The sequence below is a fragment of the Lissotriton helveticus genome, chromosome 2_1, assembly GCF_964261635.1.
Source record: "Lissotriton helveticus chromosome 2_1, aLisHel1.1, whole genome shotgun sequence".
In the NCBI taxonomy this organism is placed as follows: Eukaryota; Metazoa; Chordata; class Amphibia; order Caudata; family Salamandridae; genus Lissotriton; species Lissotriton helveticus.
Window position 1 is genome coordinate 1,517,422,579 of NC_136059.1, and position 19,423 is coordinate 1,517,442,001.

Consider the following 19,423-nt stretch of genomic DNA (forward strand, 5'->3'; position numbering starts at 1 on the left):
TCCCTCTTGGTCAAGGGAGCCCCGCAACACTCGCCTAACCTCCTGCTGGCGGGCCCGGGGCTCTCCACCGCTCACAGGAACCCCGGGCCGCGATACGCATGCCTCCTCTTCCGGTCTGGACGCGGCCCCACCCCCGTCACAGGCGACATTGCCTGACTTCCGGTGGGTGCGTAGATTTTTCTATTTTTCCACCTGCCCCTTTCAAAATGTGATAGCTTGCGGCCAGTGTGGGGCGGAAAAATTAATCTCTACTTTGTAGCGCAGCAACTTCTTTGCTGCTGTGTTTTATAGATTCATTATTAATAAAATGTTAATAATAGCAACTAGTTCACACAGACTTGAATGCCACTTATTCGCCTCGCAATTACAATACAAACGCACATTCATGTTTGGAGCTTTTGTCAGTTCTATTTTTATACTAAATGTATCATGGATAAAGCTCACTCCGTCTAGGAGGCAACGTAGCGTTTGCATCGCAGAATATTTTTGAGGATGATTCCAGCCTACGTTGGTCAGCTGAACTGCAGACCGCCGTGTTCTTACAAACTAAAATATAGAGGAACTCAGGGTCTCCAGAAATCTCATAATAGTTGTGAGAATTTGGATCGTTTTTTTTCTTATTTCATTTTTCGTTACATTATCTTAAAATGAGAGCACGTATATTGGGGTCGTACACATTCTCCTGGCTGTTTATTGTCTTAAAAAAACTTGTTATCTGTATTAAGAGAGAGACTGACTACTGTGCGCGATTTACTTTCCTCTTGTAGACTGTTCACAGATGTTTCACAAACATTACATTTGTTGTCCAAGAGAAGTTGCCCTTCTGATACTCTCAGGCTTTCTCTTTGTTTACCGAGTTTAGAGGCCATGCATGTGTTCCAGTGCAAGGCCTGACGGACCCGCCCCCCCAACCCTGAACTCTATTTAATGAAAGTGGAAGCCTGATAAAACAAGCATTTGCAATGCAAGAGGTCTCGCATTATTAAAGTTTGAGCTATTGGCATTGCTAATAATAATGCAACACCAATAGCTCAAACTTTAATAATGCGAGACCTATTGCATTGCAAATGCTTGTTTCTTTATATGTCCATGGGACATTGCTTTTCTATAAACCGGAGACTCCAGTCTCGACGACGGGGAAAGATTCAGGCATGTGAATCTATGAAAGACACCAATACTGGATAACTGCAGTTACAGGTAAGTAACGCATTTCGTTTGTAGGACTGTAGAACTTGTCTGCAGTCCTGTTGCTGTTGGTCAGTGAGGCTGCCTGCCAAGGCTACACCATTGTCATATAGATATGATTTGCCTTCACACTGTGTTAAGTTAGCATGAGCTTATTAAGAGTTTAAACGCCATTTTACCTTTCTGCTGCTTCTGCACACAGCACATATTGTTATTAGAGCTTTGAGCCTAGTAGAATATTTTGCTTCACACAAGAATAATATGTTTTACTATAGTATCAGCTTTGCTTGGTAAGCTATGTCTGTACAGTGAGTGCCGAGGCCTTCAAGGTTATTTCAACACAGTGGTTGTTGTGAGGTCAGATCTTCGCACGTCCTAGATATAACATATATCCAACTGCGGCCAACTCTGGCTTTAGGCGCGTTTAATATTGGACTGCACAGAGCATGCATACACCCTTGATGATGCTTCGCATGCAGAGAGCTGGTGGAAGATGATGTGATCCCTTTCCACTAGGATCAGAGGTATGGGGCCGCCCTGCTAAAACCCAAAGAGACCTTCTTTAGATATAATATAATATACTAGCAAGGGAGGGTAAGACTCAGGTGCCATTTAGCCTTCTGCCCTTTAGCATTTTAACATGCTTTCTTCCTTTGTATTTTATGGACTAGTAACTAAGCTGATTACTTTGTTTCTTACAATATGTTTGCTTGTATTAGCTAAGATACTGCGCTTGAGACCACTGCATTAGAAATAAACATTTCAAACTTGCACGTGTCTTCATTTACTCCTCGTTCTGGATTGATATGGTGGTATAACGAAAGAGTGTTCATGTGTTCCACGTTACCTGAGGTGTTCTAAGTCCATGTTCTGGCCTGTCTAAACATTGGGAGTTTGTAAGAACCAATGAGACACTGATTGCTAGTCTGGTAGGGGATTTTGGGCACTAAGGTGAGTTTTGGCACACCCTAATTCACTGAGGTTCCAAGTCTCTATGCACAGTTCTGTGTGAGAGCAGGATCCCTGCGACACCATCAACTGAACCTTCATCAGGGTTCTGAGAAAGCAGGTCTGGAAGAGGGTCACTCTCTTCCTCCTGTCCCTCATCTGTAGCCATGAGCAACCCCATGTCTGCCCTGTCAACATATGGTTTCAATCTGTCGACATGAAGCACCCTGTGGGGGCTCCTGGGAGTTCCAAGGTCAACCAAATAGGTGACTTCTCCCTTCTGCTCAACAATAGTGTGGGGTCCACTCCATTTGTCTTGGAGAGCTGCTGGGGCCACAGGCTCCAACACCCACACTTTCTGTCCTGGCTGGTAAACAGGCAGCACAGCCTTTTGGTCATGCCAGGCCTTTTGCAATTCCTGACTAGTCTCAAGGTTTTTGGATGCCTTTTTCATGTACTCGGCCATCCTGGAGCGGGGACCAAGTACATAATCCACAATGTCCTGTTTGGGACGTTTGAGAGGTAATTCCCATCCCTCCTTCACCAGACACAGGGGTCCTCTTACAGGATGCCCAAACAGAAGTTCAAAAGGGCTGTAGCCAAACCCCTTCTGTGGGACCTTTCTGTAGGCAAACAAAAGGCAGGGCAGCAGGATGTCCCATCTCCGCCTGAGCTTTTCAGGGAGACCCTTAATCATGCCCTTTAAGGTTTTGTTGAATCTCTCAACTAGACCATTGCATTGTGGATGATGGGGCGTGGTGAACTTGTAGTTCACTCCACATTCTTTCCACATAGCAGTCAGATATCAGACATAAAGTTTGCACCTCTGTCTGAGACAACCTCTTTTGGAAACCCCACTCTTGAGAACACTCCCAGGAGGGCACTTGCCACAACAGGTGCTGTTGTGGTCCTTAGGGGAATAGCTTCTGGGTATCTGGTGGCATGATCCACTACCACCAGAATACATCTGTGCCCAGAGGCCGTTTGGGGATCCATTGGTCCAACAATGTCAATCCATACATGTTTAAACGGAGCCCCCACCACAGGTAGTGGTATTAGGGGGGCCTTTGTGGTGCCACCTGATTTGCCACTGGCTTGGCAGCTGACACAGGAGCGACAAAACTCCTTGGTATCCTCTGACATATGAGACCAGTGAAAGTGAGGGACAAGCCTGTCCCAAGTCTTGTTCTAGCCAAGATGTCCTGCAAGGGGAATATCATGGGCTAGTGTGAGAAGGAAGCCCCTGAATGCCAAAGGTATGATCAACCTCCTGGAAGCTCCAGGCTTGGGGTCTCTAGCCTCTGAATACAGGAGCCCATCATCCCAATAGACTTTGTGGGTCCCACTAGCATTCCCAGCAGCCTCAGCAGCAGCTTGCTGTCTGAGGGGTTCAAGAGAAGGGCAGTCCAACTGCGCCTGCCTCAGCTCTGCCCTGGAGGGTCCCCCTGTCCCAAGAAACTCAACCTGATCAGGCTCAAGCTGTTCTAGGACAGTTTTCTCCTGGGTCTCACAATCAGCTTCCTGAGGAGGCTGATCCTCTTCCTGAGGCAAGGGGGAGGGCACTGCCTTAACCCTCCTGCTTCTCCTCCTGGTAGGCAACTGGTCCATTGTTCCATAATCCAGTGCCAGTTCAGTGTTGCTATTTCTGACCTGTGACCTAGTCACAGCAAGGACATGTGCTGATATCCCTAACATTTCTGCATGGGTCCTATACTCCACTTCAGCCCAAGCTGAAGTCTCCAGGTCATTGCCAAGCAAACATTCTACCTGGAGGTCTGAGCTAACTACAACCTTTTTTAGGCCAGTTACCCCTCCCCAGGAGAAATTAACAATTGCCATACTGTGGTAGTGACATTGCTAGCATTGGTCACTAGGTAATTTTCACCTAGTATGATCTGTCCAGGGTCCACAAATCCAGGCGTCACTATTGTGACACTAGCACATGTGTCCCAGTAGGCCTGAGCCACGTTGTCATTGATTAACCCCTTCTGTGCTCATGACGAGCTCAGCTCGTCATGAGGCACGGTGCTCGTGTGCTCATGACGAGCTGAGCTCGTCATGACCACACCCATTTACATTAGGGCCCAGCACAGCAGGATAATCTCCCTAGCAGCCAAGGTGTTAAAGGAGTTTGTCTGTACTTGCCCAAGTTATTGGGACTCACAGTATAGGACAGAATTGTGTCCCCATCTGACTAGGCCAGAATCCATCTCAATTCCCAGGGTTAACCCTACTACACCCTTCTTTTGAGAACCACCACTTGAGCTGGACTAGGGGGAACAGTTGCCTTAGGGGCAATGGTGGTTGGAGCTGCCTCCTTCTTGGTGCAGTCTCTGGTCCAGTGAGTATTTAACTTACAAAACTTGCACCATGGTTTCTTTGGGCCTTCTTTCTTTTTAGATTGTTGGGAGCCCCCACCATTAGAAGCTTTTTGGGGACCTTGAGACGACTTCTGGTCTTTTGCTTTCTCCCCACCCTTTTGGTCTTGCTTCTTCTGATCACCACCTTGGTTCTGTACCTTCTGCTTCACCCTGGGTCTGAACCATGTGTCTATCTTCTTTCCAGATTCTTGGGGCGAGGTCAGATCAGAGTCAACCAGGTGCTGATGCAATAACTGGTTCTGACAGTTGTCAAGAATTTGTTCTCTCATAATCAAATTATACAATCCTGTATAGGTATTGACCTTACTGCCCAGTAACAAGCCCTTCAGAGCCTTAGTTGCACAATCTACAAAATCAGTCCAGTCCTTAGTCTGTGTCTTTTGGGTATCCCTGAACAGCAACCTGTCCTGCTCAGTGGTTAGGCCAAACCCATCTATTGGAGCACTCTTCTGGACATAGTAGTTGTCAGCATCCTGTTCATTAACTGGCAGGAGCTTATCTCTGCCTTTATCTGAAAAGGAGAGCCACAAGATTACTGCCCACTGACTTTGGGGTACCTGCTGTACTTTGCAAGCTCTCTCCAAAGCAGTTATCCATTTGTGGATGTCATCCCCAATCTGATAGGGAGGGACAATCTTGTTCAGATTTCTATGGTCATGAGACCTTTCCTTAACTCTAGGAATTATGCTACCACCAGTGGGCTCTAGCCCACTCAATTTCCTCTCTCTCTCAAGAGCTAGGGTCTCTTTTGCAACTGCAGCTTCTTGCCTCCTGATCCAAAGCTTGACTTCTTTCATCCTAGCTTTGTGCTCTCTCCTCTGAGGGGAAGTCATCCTCTGCAGAGCAGAGGCACTGGACCCTCTGAGGAATCAGAGTGATCAGAACCAATGGAAAGTGATCTGGGCCTTCTGTTTCCACTGTTAAACCTATTTGGAAGGTTAGAGGGGAGCCTACCATGGCCCTCTCCACCTCCAGATAGTCCTGTGTTGCCCAGGTCAGCTTCATCAACTGCATCCTGGTCAGCATCCTCATCAGAGACCAGTGGATCTTCCCTAGTGGTATTTTCCTCTGTTGAGAGCTGGCCCCCCTCTCTACTACCTTGGTTCCCTGGGTCTGATGCATTCTCTACATCATGAGCCACTAAGATATCTACCAGGTGGTTAAAGGTTGGACTCTGTCCTTGTCTCAGACTTCTGGCTGAACACAGACTACTCAGTTCTTGAAAAGTAAATGTGTCATATTTAGAAGGCACCCTTTGGGTTTCTTCTTGAAGAGGTCCACTAGGGCCTGCTTCCAAGGACATTTTCTAGCGAGGTGTGGTATGGCACCTACCTACACTAAATGGTTTCCTACTAGAACCTCTCTAGGAGTTGTAGTCAGGGTGTGCTAGGCCCTTACCACCTACAACTACCAAGTTCAGTAGAACTTATGTATATAAGACTTGATGTATATGTACCTCCAGGTACCTTGATATGATCTTTCAGATGATATTACAAGATTATTTGGTAAAACAAATTGCAAGCTCTTATCCAACCGCTGCACACCAATGTGAGAAGTTAGCCTGGCATATGATGTCCGCTAGTTCTAATGGGCACCTTGCACCAGTCTAATCGACCCTTATTGATGGTGGTTGTAAAGTCAACCTTATAGAAATCTATCCTAGTGGTAGCATGAACCAGCAGACTTCAGTAGGCGAGTTAAGCAAGATGTTTTACCATATATGATCTCTTGAATACCAAATGAAAGGACACCACACAAGGTATATATCGAATATATATGTATTTAATCTAAACACAACCCCTCTGCACTCTTTATGAGGTCAGAGGTCAAAATACAATACAATTCACAAAGTTAATATACAATAAGTTGCTCATTATACGTTATGCCCTAGGGGCCTCACAAACCATATACTAAGAAAGTGGTATAAGTACCACGTGAGAGTTAGAAAGCAGGCCTGGGGCCTGTGGAATCGCTAGGGCTACACTAAACAACCAAAGGTTAGGAAGTAGGAGGCCCACGGGAGACGCGTGCAGTGTCTAAACACAGTTGCGAGTTACCATTGACTTTCTATGGGAAACTAAGAAGTTACAAAGTTACTGTTTAAGGACACTTCCGGATGGACTAAGATGGAACCCTTTTAAACTAGGACACTTTGAGAGTCAAGACCCATGGGAGCACCCAGGGAAGCCGGGTGCATAGGTGTCTTTTCGTGTCGGGTTTCATCGTCGTTTTCTATGAAGAGCTGCAAAGAAGTGCTGCAGGCGACCAGAGGAAAAGTGTCCGGGTGGCTCCAAGGGTGGATCAGTGATGTGAAGAACCTGAAAGCAGAGGGTACAGAGTCTGGGTCACTAGCCAGTGACCAGGAAGGAACCAGGCGATGTTGGGTGCTTTAAGGTGAAGAAGGAGAGTTTGTCTCTTCAGCCACGAGGTCCAGGAGGCATCGACGATTACCAGGCGCTGGATTCGAGCTGTCCCAAGATGGATCTAGATGACTGCTGTGTCGGTATTCGGATTGGACCCAACAATCTTTGGCAACCGCAACGCACGCAGGATGTCTAGATTGGCTCTGTTGCAGACCAGCAAGGTCTGTGGCACTTCTCCTTTTCAGGGAAGCTGGAGCAAGCCTGGAGCAACCAGGAAAGCAAAGTAAATTCAAGATGGCGTCTACAGGGGGGGCTCACTAGCCAGCGCACAAGGAACCGGGAAGACATGTCGAGCTCAAATGCAAAGGCTGGGCCCACAGGACACTCGAGGAGTGTGGGGGCCTGGGCTTTGGTGCAAATGGTGCTCGGGGCTGGGGCTTCTCGTACCCCAATGCACAACCTACTGACGTTTCAGGAAAGGAGTGCAGGTAGCAAAATGCAGGATGTCCAAGATGTCCGGTCCCACGTCTCTCGTGTCCGCTACGGGTCTCAGCTTTGCTGTGGATGTGGATCGGGGTCAGAGAAGTCTGGAAGTCCAGTTCTTGAGTCGCAGAGTCTTCGGGTTCTGACGGGAGCCTTGAAACTGCAGACCGGCAAAGTTGCTGGTGGTGCCTGTTTGCACAGGGTGGTCACTCCTTGACCACAAGGGAGATGTCTTCCATCTTCCAGTCAGAATGGAATGTCGAAGGTCCAGGATATGTCTTTCAAAGATTCGTCCAGGATAATCTAAAGTCCTGGGGACACAGCTCCTATACTTATACTAAGGATGGGGGCTGGATTACCTGACTAGGTCCCTCCTATGGGTGGACCTGAGAAGGGGGTGGTTACACCCCTTTCCCTTTGTCCAGTTTCGCGCCAAAGCTGGGGTTGGAATGCCCCAGCAACTGGTTTGAACCGGGCTATGCATGGACACCTTGTGTGCCCCAGGCAGTGTCTAGATGCATTCACTGAATGCAGCCCTCCCTGCCCAAATACACAAAACCCCTGTCTGGAGAGGTGCTGGCACCTCCCTGGACAGGAAACCTATTGACCAGGCCGCCCTCGATGGAGTTTCCCCCCAGCCACAGGAGGTCAGGCTCGTGTCTGTGGCAGCAGCATCCATTTTGTGATGCTGAGGCTCTGTTTAACTTTAACCGGGTAAAGCAGTAGCTACATGTCTTTTCCCTCTATAAGGGTGGAATGCTACCCCCGCCGCCAGAATTGGCGGCGGGGTAGTATTTCAAAGTGCTTGACACCTTACACGACATGTTTTGATAAAGCCAAACCAAAATTAGCATTAACCGCGAGGATTATAATGCACTTAGGAGTATATGATATGGCTATATCATTGAACAGCTATAAGGAGATGATTCCGAAAGCCGCAGAGGGGCTCAGCTCATGCTAGGGCACCCTCTCACATAAAACCAAGCACTCTGCCTCCAGGATTGTCGAGGCCTACCATAGGAGTGGCTTATAGGTGTATATGTGTCCATACTAATATTATAAAGAGAGAGCCCAAACCTTTGAGGCGGGTAATCTCAGTAACCACAGCACCAATCACAACACCCAATACAGCGTTGGAAAGGGCAGTTGCAGCAGAAGGACATAGGCTATGCAGAAGGATAAAAAAATGTATTAAAAAAATTGCTAAAAACTACATCATCCAGAAGGCCGAGGGCCAAAATAACATCAAACAGCAAATGATTTAATCAATCAATCATACAATTTGTATAGCGCGCTACTCACCCGGAAGGGTCTCAAGGCGCTTGGGGAGGGGTTCGCTACTGCTCGAACAGCCAGGTCTTGAGTTTTTTCCTGAAGGCGAGATGGTCCTGTGTCAGCCGGAGGTAGATGGGGAGGAAGTTCCATGTCTTGGTTGCCAGGTGGGAGAAGGATCTTCCTCCGGCGGTGGCTCTTCGGATGCGTGGTACGGCGGCGAGGGCGAGGCTTGTAGAACGTAGCTGGCGGGTGGGCGTGTAGAAGGTCAGGCGGTCGTTGAGGTACTTGGGGCCCAGGTTGTGGAGAGACTTGTGTGCGTGGGTCAGGAGCCTGAACGTGATCCTTTTGCTGACGGGGAGCCAGTGCAGGTCCCTCAGGTGGCCGGAGATGTGGCTGCGTCGGGGGATGTCCAGGATGAGTCGGGCGGAGGCGTTCTGTATGCGCTGGAGTCTTTTCTGTAGTTTGGCTGTGGTTCCTGCGTAGAGGGTGTTCCCGTAGTCCAGTCGGCTTATGACGAGTGCCTGGGTGACCGTCTTCCTGGTTTCGGTCGGGATCCACCGGAAGATCTTGCGGAGCATACGCAGGGTGTTGAAGCACGATGAGGAGACGGCGTTGACTTGTCTGGTCATCGAGAGGGAGGAGTTCAGGATGAAGCCCAGGTTGTGTGCATGGTCGGTTGGCTTGGGTGCGGTGCCCAGGGCAGGGGGCCACCAGGAGTCGTCCCAGGTGGAGGGTGATGGTCCCAGGATGAGGACTTCCGTCTTGTCTGAGTTCAGTTTCAGGCGGCTGTTCTTCATCCACTCGGCGACGTCTTTCATCCCTTCGTGCAGGCTCGTTCTGGCGGTGGCGGGGTCTCTGGTGAGGGAGAGGATCAGTTAGGTGTCATCGGCGTATGAGATGATGTTGAGGTTGTGCTGGCGTGCGATGGTTGCAAGAGGTCTCATGTAGACGTTGAAGAGGGTGGGGCTGAGTGATGATCCTTGCGGTACGCCGCAGATGACTTCGGTGGCCTTGAATCGGAACGGTGGGAGGCGGACTCTCTGCGTTCTTCCGTCGAGGAACGAGATGATCCACTCCAGTGCCTTCTCTTGGATCCCGATGTTGTTGAGGCGTTGGACTAGAGTGCGGTGGCAGACGGTGTCAAACGCTGCAGAGAGGTCCAGGAGGATGAGGGCCGTTGTTTCCCCGTTGTCGAGCAGGGTTCTGATGTCGTCGGTGGCTGCGATGAGGGCGGTCTCGGTGCTGTGGTTGGCTCGGAAACCGGACTGCGAGGGGTCGAGGGATCCGTTCGTCTCGAGGAAGGCTGCAAGCTGTCTGTTGACGGTCTTCTCGATGACTTTGGCAGATCGTCTGCTGTGGCCGTGTGCTGGGGGCATCACAAAGGCGTTCACCTCGAAGCGTGGTAAGTAACCATTCGCAAGACTCCCTTGGGGGACTGCCTGTTGTCTCACACATACTGGAGGTGCCGAATGCAGTGTGTGCCTTGGCCTGGGTGCGTCTAAAAAGCACTCGGGCTGAAGAGCGTCGGTGTGGGTCATAAAAAAATAAGAACAGCGGGAAACAATCATTCAAGACTCACACAATTCTAATTGTTAGACGGTCGCCGCTGGCCCTCAAGCGGGGGCACACGCGACTGAGCGTGTCTGTGGGGACAATTACCGCAGCCTTTCATGCGCGCTGTTACTAAACTATCACATTAAACCAAATTACACGCGCCTGCTAACATCAGCCAGGGCTGTAGCCGGGCTCAGGCGGCAGATCACTACACTAATTATATGCGCCTGCTAGCATGAACCAGGGCTGCAGCTGGGCCTCAAGCGAGGGGACACGCGCCTGCTAACATCAACCAGGGCTGCAGCTGGGCCTCAAGCGGGGGAACACGTGAATGACCGTATCTGCATACACACATTACACACATTCTATTTCATACCCGGACAACGTCGGGACGGGCTGCTAGTCTATATATAAAGGTAGATATAGGTATACTATATCTAAGTAAGGGGTGATTACACCACCTTACCCAGGCTGTGTGGACAGACCTGTGGTGTCAGTTTGGAAGGCAAACCAGGGGTGCCACAATACATGCTGCAGCCCCTGGTAGCCTAGGGTACACCTATACCCTGGGTACCTATGGTACACTATACAGGGTCTCACAAGAGTGACCCAGTAACCAATCTTGTATGTATCTAAAGTACATGGTATCAATTTAGAGAGAGAACAGCTGGGCTGTGGGTCTGATTAGCAGGCCCACAGCCACACTAAAGTCGAAAAACCAGAGAATCACAGCAAAAAGTGGGGGTGACCATAGGAAGCAGACCCTACTCTCCTACAGAGACTATCTCACTCAGACAGGAGACACCTTCCTTTATCGTCCATTCTCTGCCCTGGCCCAACCTCAGGAATCCTTCACCTTCATAAACTTTCAGAAATTGATCCTCACAGTGAAGTGGATAAATGAATTCCTGTCACTCCTGAGGTCTGGTGCTGTGCTACAGGCTGCTGGTTTTGCAGTGGTGTCTGAAGAGGGCCTTCAGCATGAACTAATTGCCTTAAACTGCATCTGTCACCCACACTAAGTTAACTTGTGGCATACATTATTTTACCAATACTATGCCTATACTATTTTTTTTTTAATTGTTTTGTGATCACTTTCTGTGGCACTGTATGGCTACTTTGTATCTGTGCATCAATTCCTGTACTTGTCATCCCATTATTTGCGGAAGGAGCGAACAGAAGAAGGGGAGGGATAAGGGGAGAATGAAGAGGGAAGAGACCCTTTTGGTGTTTCTGGCTATCCTGCAAACACAAGATGATGGACGGAGTGCTGAAACATTTCAACCACTCACCCCCGGTCAAGGGATCTAGGTTTAATCCATCATTCTTTTGCTCACTATGCCACCCCAGTTTGGACCCAGCCATATGCAAATAAGTCTTGACCTTGCTCCTCATAGGAACAGTCCATTTCGAACTGCCAGGCTAGGTCCTCACTGGACCAGAAACCAGCATTCTGGGACCTGTTTCGGGGTATCACTCTTCATCAGTGAGACTTGCTTGAATCCAGTGGCTCGGTGAGCAAGGGACCCGTGTCTGGGCATACCCGTGGCAACTTACGCCGAACATAACAAACACAACAAGATGGTGGCATTTTTCAACCACGAACCCCCAGTCAAGATATCTGGGTTTAATCCATCGTTTTGTTTGCTCACCACGCCAACCCTGTTTGGACCCAGCTATATGCAAATCAGTCTTGACCCTGCTCCTCATGGGAACAGTCCAGCCCGACCTGCCAGGCCAGGTCCTCACTGGACCGGAAACAAGCATGCAGGAACGGTTTTGGGGTATCATCCCGCATCAGCTAGGCTAGTTTGAATCAAGTGGCACAGCAAGCAAGGGGCCCATGTCTGGGCATACCCTTGCCCCCTAGGGCGAGCACAGCAAACACAAGATGGTGGATGGAGTACTGACATTCTTCAACCACTCACCCCCAGTCAAGAGATCTGGGTTTAATCCATAATTTCTTTCTGCTCACCACGCCACCCCTGTTTGGGCCCAGCTGTTTGCAAATCAGTATTGACCCTGCTCCTCATGGGTACAGTCCAGCCTGACCTGCCAATTCAGCTATTGAGTTCTAATACAGTTTAGTTGTCACTCTCTATCTTTGATATAATGTAAAGTAGTATTTTCAATATTTACTGTCATTATGTAAAGATCAGCAGATAATAGTTTTTTTATTTTCATTAACAGGCTCACTTATTACCACAACTGTTGTTTCATTAAGAGCTAAAGACAAGGAAGAACCCTACTCTTTCAACAGCAAGGACTGTGCAAGAAGTCATCCTGAAATGACTAATTCCACAGGTAAGTGGGAATCAACTTATCTTGGATCCACAGCTCTCCCCATCGTAATCGTAATCTAATGAAGTGGTAAACAGGCACTCTATTATGAGTAAGAGGGTACATATTTAAAGTATCTTCTACTGCCAACTCTATTTCTGCCACTGCTGTGTAGGTCGCCTTTGCGGTTCTGCAATGCTGCCCCTTTGTCCTAAGGATAGCAGGTCTTATATTCTCACCTCCCTCAAATGATTGACTTGATTTTATTTATTTATGTATTTATTTATTTAGAATTTTTATATAAGACTTTATTCTTCCCAGAGTTTGTCAGTGTGCTTGACAATTAGCAAATAATATGAGACTCGTGTCTCTAAGGTTTATTTAAACATAGTAAGCAACAAGTGAGTTAAATTCTCCAAATATAAGAGATGTAGAAAGTAAGCAGTAGTGAGACAGTGGAAGAGTGTGAGGTAGTGAGTAAGAGGTAAGAGAGATATATGTTGGTCTTCGTCTGTAAGTGACCTGGGGGAGTGGAATGAGCTAAACAGTGAAATAGGAGCTGAATTAAAGTGTTTTCAGTTTTTGTTGTATAACACTGCATCTAAGTCTCTCAGGAAGACCCTTCCACAATAATTGAGCTGCCCTAGCACAGGATTTTGTTGCAGCCCAGTGAGATTGAATCAATTGGATTAGAAACAAAGAACTTATTTACTTGTGTGGTTTAAAAAGAATGGAGGCTTGTTGGATCCTTCTCATTTGTATTGCTCTAACTTGAAGGGTATACATTTGCTAACCAGATCTGTTCCAGGTGTTTCTCTTAACTATGAAAAAATTACTTTGGGATTTTCCAGGTTTTTGTACCTCCTTTTGAAATGGTTTGTTAATGGTTAAGGGAGAAGTAATCAGTGCATAAGAAAGAAGGGAGCCCAGGTGTGTAACCAGATCACTGTAATAAAGGGGTGAATGCCACTGTCGAGAGAGACCATCGCCTAACCTGCCTGGCCTGGAACCCAATAGTTTGAACTCTAAGGGAAACAGAGACCATCGCATCGCAAATCCCAAAAACCATGCCCAAAATGAGGCTGCTGTCAACACCAATCCTCTGGTCTCGAATAGTGTTGGTCAGAGAGGCTGCTCTAACTTTTTAATGCAGTCAGTCATTAATCTACCCCTAGCGTCATGCCCTTATGTGGCGATTCTTTCTGCTGTACCCCCATTGAGATTGGAACAACGAGAGTCCCAGGTGGGATTATTTAATAAGACCCTGAACTGGCTGGGCTGCCACAGAAATGTCCCCATTGTCATGGCTAGCCACAACTGGCTAACAAGAAGGGTGATTTGGATTGTTGGGTGACCCAAGGATAGGCAAGGGGACTGTATTTTTGTAAATTTCAGATTACCATGTATAGTACAGAAATTGATCCTTGGACATTCGGATTATCAGCAGGACAATAGCAACTTTGCCTATTGCCCTTGAGTTACTTCTATAGACCTAACATCCACCCAGGGGGAGAGGGAATGAGGGGGCAACAAGGGGCCGCAGAGATGAACTTTGTTGAAACAAGTGTGTGATCCCAACGTACAACCGTTACAACGCTATAGCCTGATCTATTTCAAGTTGAAATACGTGTGTGTGGGTGCTTGGATTGTGTTGAGGATGTTTTACCATGTCAGGCTGTAAATGGAAGCGCACCCCTGCCTGGGAGAGGGGCTGCCGTAACTTGTGATGTTGATATGGGGGATGGGGTTAGGGATGGTTTGGCCACGCTTGACATTGCTGGTGGTGGAAGTGTGTGTATGTCAGAGGCTCACTCCAACCCTTCGACCAAATTGATATCTTTAAATATAGCAAGGCTTTCATCCAAGCTGCCCTGCCCTGAATGGATGTTCATAGATGCATACGATATATGTTTGTTCCAAGAAACCTGGTCGACTAGCCCCCCCCCCGACCCCCCCCCCCCCGACCCCCCCCCCCCCCCCCCCCCCCGGTCCCTATAACTCAACTCTGTTGTGTTAAATCATGATTAGGAGCTTGTGGCAAGACTTGGTTAAACGAAGACAGCAAATACACATGTAATCAACCCCAGAATGCAAGCCTCATTGACTATATTTTAATGGACATCTGACTGTGGCCTACATTAGTTGATATGGTGGTACTCCTTTGCCAGGATAGGGACCATAACGTGCTTGCCCTGGAATTGGGAAGCCTTGCTCATGCAGCTCAGCCAAACCATAATTAACCCTTTGATAGAATGCAAACCATGACCTCTAATAGGTGAAGGAGCAAATGGAGCTCGCTATCTCGCTCAAGGGGCTCAATTGCTAACATTTACTGAGTGGTAGTTGATGGCTTAGGGAGGAATCACTACCAGTAATACATTTGTTCCAGGAGGATGGTGAGGTACTGTCGAATTATAGCGACATCCACACCCACATGTTCCAGAAGCTGAGAGATTATTTTTCTGTGGAGGCCAGTTGAATGGCTAGGAGACACCGTGCGCCCTCTTGGTATAATAACCGGTGCAGCGAGTGTCGTGGGGTTCTGACGGGTGCTATTAAGGCCAATGATAGGCTGCTAATCCAACAAACTAGAGAGGCGTATAAAAATGCCATATGAGCAGCAAAACAAGAATGGGAGCCTGAAAAGTGGGAAAGTATGCTAACAGCAGCCAAAAGAGGAGACTCACATACCTTCTGGAATATTATTTCCACTGGCTCTGGCGAAGTGTTCTCCCCCGTTGAAAACCATATTATGATGACTGAATGGGTTGCCTACTTTACCAGCTTATACTCCCCAGAGAATCAGAATCTAGGCACTGGGTTGATAACCAGCTATACAAGTTTGGCACGCTTAGGTGGGTCAGGAACTACACTGGGACGGCCCACCTTGCTTAGCGGCCCTAAGGAAGAACTGAGCTTCAGTTGTGGGGAAATTAGGCAAGCCATCAAACAAATAGTGAGGCATAAAGCACCAGGGTTGGACAAGGTACATGGAGATCTCTTCTTGGATTAGGTTGATGTTTAGACCCTTATTTTGCTGTAGTATTTAATGTTATCTTGAAAGGGGCTACTAGTCTCACTACTTGGACGGGCACTGAGATTGTTCCAATTTTTAAGAATTCTACCAGTCCCTGGCAACGATACCCTGTGAATATAATACAGCACAGGTCCTGTGGGGTGGGGACTTTAACTTAGTGCTCGACCCGGCGCTGGATAGATCCGCGGGTCCTGCGCGTAGGCCTTCTGCAGCTGCGCTAACACTACACAGCGTGATCACTAGCTTAGACTTAGAGGATGTGTGGAGGATGAGACATGCAGCGCAGGGGGGGTACACCCATTATCCAGTATTGGGGTATCTTTCATAGATTCACATGCCTGAATCATTTCCCGTCGTCAAGGCGGGAGTCCCACGGTAAATAAAAAAGCAGTGCCAAAGCACTTTGTAGTAGTAGTAGGCCCTAGAACTAGGCCTGAGGCCTAAATTATAGTAGCCTATCTACATCATTATGTCAAAAAGACCAAAGTCTTTGCTCCAACCAATCAGCTCACAGCACCCTCTAGAACCCTCTCTGCAGAGCCAGTTCTCCTCAGATTTTCACCGCACGTCGTGTGGAAGGGAGTCTCCCTGAGTCTTGACTCAGTTTTTTCCTCAGAGCTTCAGGATGTCTGACAAGAAGGCCTTGTTTAGACCTTGCAGAACCTGCGAGAAGAAAAGGGTCCATGTGGATGACCAGCACAAGGACTGTATTTATTGCCTTTATCCCAAACATGAGGCAAAAAAGTGTAAGATCTGCCGCACCTTCCCTTCTAAGACCTTAAGGGATAGGGAGGCCAGAGTCCTTTTGTGGCTAAAATCCTCTTCCACGGATGATGATGACAAATCCTCTACCTCTAGTAAGAGGTCGAGGTCTCAGGAGGATAAGGAAAGTGAGGGGAGAAAACATGCGAAAACCTCCCACTCTACTTCAGGCTCTTCACAGAGATCCCCACATGCTGTCTCTGGAGCCTCAGCCACCAACGATTCCTCTAAGAAAACCGTGAGTAAGAGCTCTTCTGTCTCCTCACCAGTGGCTACTATTTCTACTTCAACTTCCTTTTCTACGGCTATGATCTCCACTACATCTGTCACTTCGCCTATTGTGTCTACAAAGATTTGTATTGTGGCTAAAAGAACTCTCGTAGACGACTCGTCGACGAAGACATCAGCGTCAACAAAGCCTTCGTCGTCTAAAAAGAGCCCGTCGATGAAGTCATCGACGCCACCGTCGACGATTGTCCCGTCGACGAAGAAAGTATCGACGATGAAGCCGTCGACGGTTGTCCCGTCGACGAGGAGCCCGTCGACAGCTGTTCCGTCGACGACCAGCCCGTCGACGATTGTCCCGTCAACGGTAGTTCCATCGACTACGGTCCCGTCGACGTCGAGTCCATCGACGACGGTCCCGTCTACGGCATTTCCATCGACGACGTTTCCTTCGTCGTCGACGATAATCCCGTCGACGACGACATCTTTTCAGCAGCCAGCTGCACCTTTGTCACCGGTGCCGTCAAAGATGATGGATTCATCTTTAGTGAAGCCGATTGCTGGGAATCAGGTTTTTTGTATGCCAGTTTCAACAAAGAACTTTCAACTCGTCTCTTACAAGAGGCAACAAGGTTCTTACATGTCGCCACTTATGCCCTCTCATCTTCTGGAATCCTACTCGGATGATGAAGAAGATGATTTTGAGGATGATGATAGTGAAGGAGCTTTTGGTGTTTTCGCGTCACCCATCTGATCTTGTCATCAAGTGTCAAGATGATGATGAAGATGACACTTATACTGAACATTATTATCAGGAGGACATTTTAGTGCCTCATTCTGTGGAACATCAGAGACGGCCTAAGGTCTCAGAAGTCACCCATTTACCACCTACCCTGATTCAGGATTTACAGGATATGCTGGCAGATTACAAACAACGCTTTCCGCCACATATGTCTCAGCCTACTACTTCTATTCCTCCATCTCAAGTTCCACCGCTTTCTCCAGTTGTGGAACCTACACAACATGAGTTGCCTCCACAAGCCCCGGACACGTCCTCAGAAGATGAAGTAGAGGAAGGGGAGTTGCCTAACGTACCTTCATCAGACCCGTGGGATGATTATGTTATTCCCATGCCATCCCCTCCGACTCCTCAGCCTTCAGATTCTCCACCTGAGGATGTGGGTGGCTTTCAGAATCTGATGCAGAGAGCAGCAAACAGATTTAAACTCCCGGTGACTGTGGAGCAAACGGAGTGTTTTCTTCATGATTTTAAGGAAGAAACCAGGAAAGTAACTCGAGCCATTCCTATCATTGACTATATTTAGAAAGAGGGCCTCAAAGTAATGAAAAACCCCGCTTCTGTGCCCGCTGTGTTGCCAAGAATTGAGAAGAAATACCGTGCCCCGCTCACTAGTCCAGCGTGCCTTATTGGTCATCCGCGTCCGGATTCGGTGATCTCTCAGGCTGCACAACAAAGGTCGAAGAATCCGGCTACCCCTATTTCTACACCACCTGATAAAGAGGGGCGACGTTTAGACCTTATTGGGAAAAAGTTTTCCACAATGGCTGCGGCCTCCATCAGAGCGGCAAATTCTTTGGCGATTATAGGGCGCTATGATCGCCAAATGTGGTCAGAAATGGCTGTCTTCATGGAACTCATTCCAGAAGATAAGAGGCAGGAAGCACGAAAAATATTAATGGTAGGAGAGCGCGCAGCTGCTGAGTCCATCGACTGCGCATTAGATATTGCAAACACAAATTTCAGACAGTTGGCAGGAGCGGCTGTTTTGAGACGTCAAGGGTGGTTGAAGGCCACTACCTTTCGTCCAGAGGTCCAATTGAAAGTGCTGGACATGGCTTATGATGGAGAGTCCCTCTTTGGGAAACATGTAGACAAAGCTCTCCAAGCAATTAAAACAGATACCGATACTGCAAAATCGCTGGGGTCATTGCAGTACAAGAGAGGATCGTTCAGAGGAGCGAGAGGACGCGGTTATTCGTCCAGAGGAAATTATTACCAGCAAGGCAGGCAATATCAACAGCAATACCGCCAGAACTATCAATCTTCGTATCGCCAGTCTGGTTCGGCTGGTTTCTCTCGCCAAGGAGGAAGAAGGCGCACGAACAATCAGGGGCGAGACACTCACAAGAAACAGTGAGATCAATTGGGCGCCACCTTCAATCCCTTATTTTCCTGTGGGCGCGAAGATATCTGCCTTCCAACACCAATGGCATCAGATAACAACAGATCAGTGGGTGCTGGACCTAGTCCAACATGGTCACACCCTGGAGTTCATTACCAAACCTCCAACAACTCTGCCCAGGGGTCCCCCTCCCCCTCGTCTTCACTTACTGATCAAGGAGGTCCAAGCAATGCTTCTCAAGAACGCTGTAGAGAAGGTTCCAATCCATCAGAAGGACAGGTTTCTATTCCCGTTTTTTCCTCATAAAAAAGAAATCAGGGGAATGGCGACCGATCCTAGACCTACGCAATCTGAACAGATATCTCAAGAAGCAGGGATTCCGAATGGTCACTCTCTCAGACATTCTCAACTGTCTCAACAAGGGAGATTACATGGCTTCCTTGGACATGGAAGATGCATACTTCCACATCCCAATTCACCCAAAACATCGAAAATACCTCCGTTTCACTGTGGCTGGCGCCCATTATCAGTTCAAGGTCCTCCCATTTGGCCTCAGGTCGGCCCCAAGGATTTTCACGAAGTGTCTGGCTCCTGTAGCAGCAGCTCTTCGATCAGCAAATGTGCAGGTCTTCCCGTATTTGGACGACTGGCTAGTCAAAGGTCCATCGAAGGCCAAAGTAAAATCCGACATTACGATATGCTGCAATCTCTTTGCATCGCTAGGCCTTACAATCAACAAGAGCAAATCTCAATTGGTTCCGAAACAGAACCTGTTGTTCCTAGGAG

At 48.1% G+C, this 19,423-nt stretch overlaps 1 protein-coding gene across 4 annotated transcripts in view; it reads left to right on the top strand.

Moving 5' to 3' along the window:
- LOC144818740 (uncharacterized) overlaps nt 1-19,423 on the top strand; it is a 175,994-nt gene that overhangs the window by 86,112 nt on the left and 70,459 nt on the right. For 3 of the 4 annotated variants that reach the window (XM_078676443.1, XM_078676442.1, XM_078676441.1), the window contains one exon: nt 12,380-12,493. The exons of the other annotated variant lie outside the window; for it this stretch is intronic. In XM_078676443.1, coding sequence (XP_078532569.1) covers nt 12,380-12,493 — 114 coding nt within the window. The remainder of the gene's footprint in view (nt 1-12,379; nt 12,494-19,423) is intronic. 4 annotated transcript variants of the gene reach the window in all.